Genomic DNA, 9,419 nt, shown 5'->3' with positions numbered 1-9,419 from the left:
TGACTATCTGGACACATGTCCTGTCCCACTGCTGCCCCTGACCTTCTGCTTCCTCTGCTGGGGCAGAGGTTGGAAGCCTTCTCACCACCCCCAGCCTTAAGAAGGGTGTCATGCCATGGTACGCCTGCGCTGAAGGACCTGTGCTCTCAAACTGGCTTTCTAATCCCCTTCCCACCCTGCCAGGTTAATCTGGGATTTGCCTGCCTAGTCTGTGAGGCATTAGGGAAACTCCCTGATAAGGAAGGCCTCATTCGTCCTGAAGAGTGACAGCTCACAGGGTCCCTTTCAGGCAGTGTCTGATTCAGCCACACAAGGAAGATTTCAGCCAAGGAGCCCAGCAGTGCTGGTGGGAGCAGCAGCCAGGAACTCTGTGTGTTGTGAGGTACAAGATGGCAAGATGCAGTGCTAACCTGTGCTTTGGAGACTACTGAGGAACAGATCCAGGCTGGGAACTACTTTATTGAGTCTGGTTTGCAGACAAAAAACATTCCTCAAACACAAGTTCCTACCAGGCCACAACCCATCAAGTCCAAGACTAAGCTGCACTGCTCTGTCCCAGGAGAACCAAACCCCTCTGGGACAATGGTGCTGAATATTTACAGTAAATCCAGTATTTTGGCTGCTCTCACAGACATAGTCCAATTGCTTATTTTCACCAGCCAAGCTCAGCACAATGTATGTGAGAGCAGCTCTGGACAAGGAGCCTCTGGCAGCAGAAAGGTGTGACCAGAGCAAAGACTGGAGCGTGGCAGATGAACAACTCTTCCAGGTCTGCTGGCAAGTACAAAGATGCAGGCCCACTCTTCACTTATCCATAAGGGACTCCAGCTGCTCCTGCAGAGATGTCATCTGGGGAGGAAGAGGGAGGTATTACAGTAAGGCATGGCTGGGGCTCTTGGCAGCTCCAGCCTAAGTACTTCCGTGATTCTGTGGGTCTTGTACCTACACCAGTGGCTGCTTTGCCTGTACACTGCAGGGAGCTGTGCCTGGGCACCCCTGGGGCAGAACTCAGCCCTGCCCACAAGTGCAGGCGTACAAGAGGAACCAATAGGAGAGGGCATCTTCTGCCTTGGTTGAAACTCAGCAGAGCTGTCCAGGTAGAAGTTGTGCCAAGGCACTAGAGCTACAGCTACTGCTTACTTTTACATGGGTGCTGGTGGGTTTCTGTGTCATATTTTACCTCTGGCAGCAATCTCAGCAGTCTTGGAATGCTGACCAGACATGTTTTGGCTAACTGCTCCTTCAGAAGGAAGGCTGCAATTGACCCCATTTCCTCTACCTCCTTGTGCCTTGGGAAGCTCTGTGCAAGTACAGATGAGGTACAGCCACAGCTGACCTGGAACAGCTGGTGTGGTACAAGATTCAGGAAATGATCACAGGCCAAGCCTAGAACTGTGTTGTGCTTCCCATCCCACTGTGGGAAGTCTACTCACCTGCTGCTTCTCTCGTTCTTCCTGCTGCTTGAACTCATCTAGCACAGCCTGGAGCCGGGTCTGCAGGGACAAACGTGTCAGACAACACTTAACCAGTATTTTCTCAGCTGAATAGATGCTGGCACATGCCAGCACCAAATGCCAAATGATGCAACAAGCCCCAAGCTGCACTGATAACCAGCCCCCTTATCTCCTGCAGTTTCATGGATTGCTTTGCCTCCACGGGGAAGTGTTGGAGAGTGTATGGTCACCCCACAATTATTTTTAACCCAGCAGGCAAAGGCTCCTGTCTTTTCCAGGGATGCAGCTGAATCAGTCTGCTGATCATTAGAAAGTCCTAAGCAGAAGACGAGACCCCAGCACAGATCTCACCTTGAGGGCTAGGTTCTCCACCTTCATGATGAGATCTTCCTGGCGCTTCCTCCTGTCCTGGGTCTCCTGGAGTTTATTTTTCAGGTTGTCAATCTGTTTCTGGATCCCCATGACTGTAAGGGAGAGTGAGGCCAAACCCAGAGCATCAGCAGAGCTGGGCAGTGCAGCCTGCCTGGCACCCCAGTGATTCTGCTGCCACCCCCTCACCTATCTGGTTGGACCCCTCATTCTCCTGTTGCTGTCTGTCAGACTCATTCAGCTTCTCTTGCAGCTGCCTCTCCAAGTCCTCCTCTGTGTCCATGATGTTCAGGTCTTCATCATCATGATGATCCCTCTCATCTTCATCTTCACTGCTGCTGCTGATGTCATTAAATATCTCCCGCAGTTCATCATGTTCTAGAGAGGTGCAAAAAGGGAAGAGTTAAAACATAGCTGATGACCTCCCAGCACCCTTTGCCTCTCAGAGATCACATAAGTACAGGGTTCCTGTCTCAGCACCCTCTTTCCCTCACTTTCATTAAGGCTTTCCCCAAAGAGAATGGGCCCAACTGATTACTTTGTGACTAGAAAGAAAACAGCCTTCTCCACTGCACCTGAGGAGCCATGGCCTTGCTTATGTCCTGACATCCCTGGAGAGGAGATGTCCAGGCTGGTGAGTGAACCATGGTTGTCTACTTCTTTTGTTTCATCTTCTGCGATGACTTCCCAGCCTCACAGCAGGAACAGACAAGTCAAGGGAAAAAGAAGAGCAAGAAAGGTGCAGTACAACATAAGAAGGCAAACAACCACAGATCACTGCCCCCTCCCCAAGTCTGGCCTAGCAGCTATGAATATCCAGAATGAACCATCCCAAATACCTTATTGATGACTTCTCCTCTGCTGCTAACTTCCTGCTTAGTACAACACTACACTTTGCAAAGATAAAGCTCCAAAACTTCATTTCTTCTTGTGTGTTTATCTCCTGGGCATTCACGTGCATGCAGTGCTGAACTTGTCTTTCCTTTCTACAAGCCCCAGGTCACACACAATGTCTTGTTTCCTTGTTTCCTACTTGACCTTTTTTTTCCTCCTAAAAGGATACGGACACTCACAGCTTCAGCATCTGTGCTCAGGAGTCGTTTTACCTCTTTTTCCACATCAGGAGACTCAATATACTGGGCCAGAGAGGGTAAAGAGAACAGAGAGACAGTTAAATGCCCCGTGCAGACTGCTCTTGCTGCTCAACTCCAATCTTCCACCTTTGGGTGAGCCCAATTTCAAGTCTTTCCTCTCATATTTTCTGTTCAGCCTTTGCCCATGCTCACCCTAAAAGTAACTTAAGCACCTCCAGAAAGTAATACATTTTTTTTGTACAGAGCTCCTTGGTGGGTGTATACTCTCACTTTTCTATTTATACAGCTTATGAAATAAGAATTTTTCTGTGTTTATGTAGGAAGTCCTTGTGGTGCTGTTTCCTGGTGAATTCTCACCTCAGTTCCTTCCCACCTCACTCAAAAGTTTTCATTTTTCACTTTTAAAACTAGACAGGAATCTTAATGTAGTGACATAAAATATCTCTTATGGGCTACAAAAATATCTTAAGTAATTTGGTTCCCAAATATCATGCAAAATAGCACTCCATCTTGTTCTCAGAAACTGTGGAGTGGAGAAGAACAAGTCTGTCCAGCCCCACAGTGCTGCACTGTCCCAACACCTTGCCTGGATCATGCACATTCATAGAGAAAACCTCTGAGCTCCATCTGTTGTCACTCCCCCAGCTGACATGACAATTATTCTATTTGTGGAGTTGCTTGTTGGGGATACAAACAAGCCATGCACAGAGACAAGATTCCAGCTGGGAAAGCAGGAATGGTTGAAGCCTCATTTCCATGCTAGTCTTCCTTTCTTCTCTACAGGCAGGAAGAGATGTGTTATGGCAAGGTAGCTGCAGAAACAGAAAGGAGCAGTTCTCTCTACAGAAGATTTTCTCCTCAGGAGTATCTTGGAAAAGATGAAGAAAGCACCCAAAGTAGTGTTTAAAGTACTATTCTTTCTTCACCCTCATCTTCAGTAAGGAAACACGTGAAGTAATGCTAAAAAATTACATTTTTCTGGACTAACAGACACCTCTAATGGCTCTGCCTTCCTATACCTTGATGATTGCATCTGTGTGGGAAGCAGCAACTCACCTTCTTCTTGGCTGTCTTCCGGAATCGTCTCTTCCGGACATTTTTCAGGGGAAGAGTGACTGTGACAGAGGAAACATCACAGAAACATCAGAGCTGTGTGCCAAAATGGAGAAGGCAGAGGAATAGAGAGAAAACTAAAACAGGAACAGCAACAGAGCCAGGACATGGCAGCCTTGCACAGCTGATGGTGGGATAGAGGGATTTGGCAAAGTCTCTACTCACTGCCATGGTTCCAGATGAATTTCTTCTCTCTGTCCTTATCCTTCTTCTTGTTTGCCTTTGGGTCAGTGCTCACAGTTTGCTCTTCCAAAGGTGGATAGAGATCACCATCCACAGTGCAAACAAGCATCTGGAATTCCCACGTAACAAAAGGGTTGCTTATGGTAACACAAAAATAAAAAAGATGCAAAAAACTTTTCTGCAAAATGAACAGTGACTGCCTGCTGCATGTTGTGAGGCAATGGGATTCATGGACACGGGGTGCAAGAAACGTGGTGTTTCACACCCAGCTCACTTCATTTTTAAACACAGTAAGCAGTTAAACTGTTACAAGGACAATCACATTTCAAGCTTCAGAACTGGGATTTCTTAACACCAACCAAAGTGGAGTTAAACTGCTGATATTGTGAGAAAAACAGAAATTGGCCACGTGATGGTGGACGTCCAATTGCCAAAGTCTACGCAGGGTTTCTTTCAGAGGGGAGCAAGGAATGAAGCAGGCAAGGACACCCCCTTACCTGGCAAATATCTGCTGTCTTATAGAAGGTTTTCTTATCAATGGTTTTTAAGCTCTCAATGATGCAGGGCAGGTCCACCAGCTTGGCTGCCAGTGGCACCCGGTCAACACGGACAATCCCATGGCGCCCGTCGGCTGTGGAGGCAGAGGGGACAGGGACAGGTCAGTGCTGCTGAACTGACCAGCACCTTCCTGGGCAGCAGAAATTTCACAGGAATATACACGCGAGTTGTACAGTCAGAGAAGTTTAATATGCCTCTACCCTGCTCACTCACCATGTAGCTCAATGGTGAGCCTGTCCTTCAAGTTGACGTTCCCAGACTGTACTGCCCGCTGGACAGTGGAGGCATATTCCTGGAAAGGTTGGACAGATTTACATCAGGGCTGGGTCTGTTCCCTCTGATAATTACAAAAGGCTGCTGTCCAGCCCACACAACTTTAAACACCCCTACCACCCAAATGAAGAAAAAAAACAACCCACAAGAGCTGCAATGAAAACTGCACCCTCCTCCCAGTACCACACAATAACCTGGTGACTGCTGTGCTCAGTGCCCTCCACATCCCCTGAGATGAACACAGCTGTGATGGTGTGTGAAGCCCCTGACAGAGACACCCTGACAGAGCAACACAGCTCAGTGGGTTGTAGATGCCCTTTGCCAAGCTCTTGTGGTCTCATCAGAACACAGTCTCAACTTTAAGGATCTAACAAACAGCATCAAGTGTGTAGAGCCCCATAGCAACTCAAGATCCAGCACTTGCTAAAGTAACCCTTACAGAAACTTCCATGCTAATCCTCTAAACTGTTCCAGATCTCCAGCTCTGTGCCATGGGAGTGCCTCTCTCTCTCTCTCTCTCTCTCTCTCTTTCAACCATGGAAAATGTTCAAGTGAGTGGGAATGTGCTACCCAAGGTGAAAATAATGCAGCCTGCTCCCATGTCCCTTGCTGGATCCGCAGTTTTCCAGTTGTCTTCATCCACCTCGCTAATCCCTCTGCCAGCCAAGGGAACTGGACCGAGCTGCGTGCGAAACGCGACGGTGCCCACTGGATCTGTCCCAGACCCCGGGGCCTCTTACCGGCGGCAGCCGCAGAACGAACTGGCTCTCCAACTCATGCGGGGCATCGTCCTTGCTCTTACTCATCCTTTCTCCTTCAGCTTGGATAACAAGATACAATGATCTCGTTACCAAGAAGGCTGCTCGGAGCTAACCCCAGTGCAAGGCGCCGGGCCCAAGCTCTCAGGCACGGGCGTCCCGCAGAGGGGCGGCGGCGGGGGGACTGAGGCCCTACCGGGGACCGGCTCTGCACCGCTGGCAGCGGGCTGGCGGTGCCTCCAGCCCCACACCGCGATGCCGGAGCACCAGCACCAGAACCAGCACCAGCACCGCCCCGGCGGAAGTCAGGCCCGATGCTCCAGGGAATGCTGCCCGGCTCCGGGGGAAGGGTATTGGAGCGGCACAGGAAGCAGCGTCCGGCGGCTCCGTCATGGCGGAGCTGTGGGGAGGTTCGGCTGGGCTCGGCCCCGGCCTCCAGCGCCTTCATCGGCGGCAGCTTCGTTCTCAAGAAGGGGCTGCTCCGGCTGTGCCGCCGTGGCTGCGCCTGGGCAGGTACCGGCGGCTCTGGGCCGGGGAGGGCAGCACAGGGAACGGGGGAGGGCAGAGCACCCCTGAGCATCCCTCAGCTCCAGCCCCTCACCGCCGCCTCTGCCTCCTGGGCAGACAGCCACCGGCTCTCCCTGCAGCTGCTCCGCGGGAGACGCGATTCCCGGACACTTCAGTCCGGCCAGCACTGCACAATGGCTGTCTCCCTCCTTCCTTGTGGGCCTTTTTGGTCTAAAAGTAGACTTCTTCCTCAGGCATAGTCAGCCATCGCCCATAAGCAACAAAGATGTCTCTGTAACCACTCACCGGTTCTTGAAGCTACTGCTGTTCATACACGAGAGGTAAAGGGGATAATCTTTGCTTTTAGGGTAAAAGAATCAGTGCTGCCCACATTTGGGTCAGGCCAATATGCGACAAGGCAGGCAAGCCCAAGGCAGCCTTGCACATAACAGAGATCAGGCTGCTCCTGGTTTGCTTCTCCAAGGCAGTTCTGTCAGGATTAATGAGTTCATTGTGCAGCTTCATCTGTACCTTGTTACTTTTCCTTAATTAGGGCAAGAAGGTCATGTATATCTGCAAGAATGGCTTTGGTGGGCTCTGAAACTGTAGCAAGACACTTTGTCATTTTCCCAGGTTTTTTTGTGGTCATTGCTTGATTTTTATCTGTGTCTGAGGATGATGTTGATGTAATTATAACTCTAAAATACTCTAAAGTCTCTTGAATTATTGGGTTTCTCTACTAAATAGGAGCTGAGGAGCTGCTCTAACTGGATTTGGTTAAGTGCCTTCTGAAATGGCCTGCCCATGGTGTAGTTGTAACAGTACATCCAGCACCATGTTTATTGCTACAGCAATTTCAGCAGCTGTTTTAACTTTTCAGCATTAAAGACCAATTGTTCTTGATTTACCCTTAAAAAGCCATTTCAGGAGAAGATAACTTAGAAATACAAAACAAGTCAAAACTCCTTTCACCTTTGAGGACATTCTGGAAAGATGTTTCTGTGGGTACTGCTCACCTGCATAGCCCTTAAGGATCTCCATCCATAATCATGACTCTTCCCAAGATAATTCATACTGGGCTTCTGCTTTTCCTTTCCTGGTGCTGTTCTTTCCTGGCTGCACAACACACAGTGAAAACTGAGGCTCTTTTACAGCTGCATTCAAACTTGTATTATGCTGAGTTGTTCCCCCTTTGATGCTCCTCTGACAAGAGTTTCTCTTGCACTGGGAGTTGGAGAAGCAGCAGATTTTACTGCCTGTGCCTTTGCCCCTGCAACACTGGTACCACTGGGTGCTCTAGGTGTCCTTGTTAGGGTGTCAGAAACACCCTTCCCTCACCTACCACCCCTTTGTGGAGGAAGCAGCTGCTCTGTTTTTTTCTCTTTCCTCAGGTACTCCATCCTTTGGCCTAATTGGTTTTAGATTTTTTTACTATCTTGCAGAGCAGTTCTGACTTCCACCTTCCTGAATTAGCAGCTGAATGCTCATGGGAAGACTGGCTGCATCCTGAATATCCTGGGCACAACAGTGATGGTGCTCCATGCTCCACAGGAGAGATTTCCAGCCTGGGATCAATGACAGGGAAGCTGAAATACTTCCAGGTACTTCCATAAGATGAGACCTGCCATTGTCCCAGTGACAGGGTGAGGGGTGATGGGCACAAGCACAGGAAGTTCCATTTAAATGTAAGAAAAAACTTCTTTGCTCTGAGAGTGACAAGGCCCTGGAACAGGCTGCCAGAGAGGTTGTGGAGTCCCCTTCTCTGGAGATACTCAAACCCCACCTGGCTGCAGTCCTGTGTGATATGCTCTGGGTGATCCTGCTGTGGTGGGAAAGTTAAGGTCCCTTGCAGCTCGGGTGATTCTGTGATAGGAGATGGAGAAAGGAAGCCACCACAGAGAGAAAAGCAAAGCAGAGTAACAGGTAAATGCTGCTTCTCCTAAGAGAGGGCACTCTGGCAGGGCCTTGCACTCCTGTGACTTGTCACTTTCCTTTTTATTCCATCACAGCCTGCAGAGTTTAGCCCAACCCACCTGACACCTTCCTGGGCCTTCTGCAGAGCTGTGCCTTCATCTTCCTGGCCAACAATCCTCTCTGCTAGTGCTGCAGAGCCTGGCTGTGTCCCTGCTTCCAGCATGGGCAGCTGTGTCCCCTAAGAAGCTGACTTTCAGGGCAGTATTGTACTATGCACTGCAGAGCTGCTGGTCTCTGCTGAACCAGCTCTGCTTCCCACCCTGTCCCTGAAGAGGGAAGCTGAACAGGTTTGACAGTTACCCACCTGTCCTTCATTTCACCTTGCTGTTCAGTTACATCTGTCACTGCTGCTGCTGTGCTCTGATAAAGCTCTTCAGTTCTTTCCTCAAGAATTCACTGTATTTGCTGTGTGTCCTGGTGAGCTCCCTTCTGCTTCTCTTTGTGTCTGGACCCTGTTATGGACAGAGCAATATCCTGGTTTATATTTTGGTCTGCTCTGCCATTGGCTCACTTCTTGTGTCCAAGGCTTAGGGATTGCCCTGAAAGAATTGTTTTCTGGGAAGCCAGTCCTGAAAGAACCACTGGGCTGGGTGCTCCTGACATGCCTGGTCATCTGCATCAGTGTCCAGATCACCAGCTGAACAAATCCTTGGACATCTTCAACACATCTGCCTTTCACACCCATCTGCTATGTGCTGCTCCCCACAGCACTCACAGCTCTGCTCTCCTCTTCAAGGAGTGGCAACACATGGTGCTGGATGGTACCATTGGTGGCTTCCTCACCATGGTGTCTGGGATCTTCCTCCTGCATGACTTCAGGGACGTGCCCTTCAATCCTGACCTCCTGCCCCTCTTCCTGCAGCAGGGCAGGGCAGACCTCATGGGGGACACCAGACATCATGTCACACCAGCCTCTTCTGCCCTCAGAGGACAAAGGCTCCCAGAGTGAAGAGGAAAGTATGTAAAGAAGCCCCTGAAGTACCTGTTTTTTGCTCCCACTGCTGAGCTGCAAGGTTGAACATGCTGCCTCAGCTGCTGCACCAGCAGGCATTGGCAGGTACCTCTGACCTGCCCCAGACACTGTGGGTGTCAGGAGGCTGCAGCCTCCTGCAGATACAGAGAAGAGCCCTGGGAAC

General features: G+C 49.9%; 1 protein-coding gene across 1 annotated transcript; it reads right to left on the bottom strand.

The window, feature by feature from the left end:
• Nucleotides 1-439: 439 nt before the first annotated feature.
• On the bottom strand, nt 440-6,143 carry TAF7L (TATA-box binding protein associated factor 7 like). Its single transcript, XM_008501702.2, has 11 exons — nt 5,785-6,143; nt 4,985-5,063; nt 4,711-4,844; nt 4,196-4,322; nt 3,974-4,032; nt 2,887-2,959; nt 2,399-2,515; nt 2,013-2,201; nt 1,806-1,918; nt 1,434-1,493; nt 440-849 (listed from the first exon to the last, which is right to left on the bottom strand). The coding sequence occupies exons 1-11, from the start codon at nt 5,848-5,850 to the stop codon at nt 805-807; spliced, it is 1,062 nt and encodes a 353-aa protein (XP_008499924.1). The 5' UTR covers nt 5,851-6,143; the 3' UTR covers nt 440-804.
• Between the last annotated feature and the right edge of the window lie 3,276 nt (nt 6,144-9,419).

This window comes from Calypte anna, chromosome 4 (assembly GCF_003957555.1).
Source record: "Calypte anna isolate BGI_N300 chromosome 4, bCalAnn1_v1.p, whole genome shotgun sequence".
In the NCBI taxonomy this organism is placed as follows: Eukaryota; Metazoa; Chordata; class Aves; order Apodiformes; family Trochilidae; genus Calypte; species Calypte anna.
Note: the sequence above shows the minus strand (reverse complement) of the source record. Positions and strands in the feature narration are given on the sequence as shown.

Excerpts from the sequence above, each read along its gene's own strand:
- TAF7L (XM_008501702.2), bottom strand. The coding sequence starts at position 5,850 with ATGAGTAAGAGCAAGGACGATGCCCCGCATGAGTTGGAGAGCCAGTTC. Across the intron at positions 4,845-4,984 it reads GCTCACCATTGAGCTACATG|CCGACGGGCGCCATGGGATT; the intron begins GTGAGTGAGCAG and ends CTGCCTCCACAG. Across the intron at positions 2,960-3,973 it reads GGAAGACAGCCAAGAAGAAG|TATATTGAGTCTCCTGATGT; the intron begins GTGAGTTGCTGC and ends TCTCTGGCCCAG.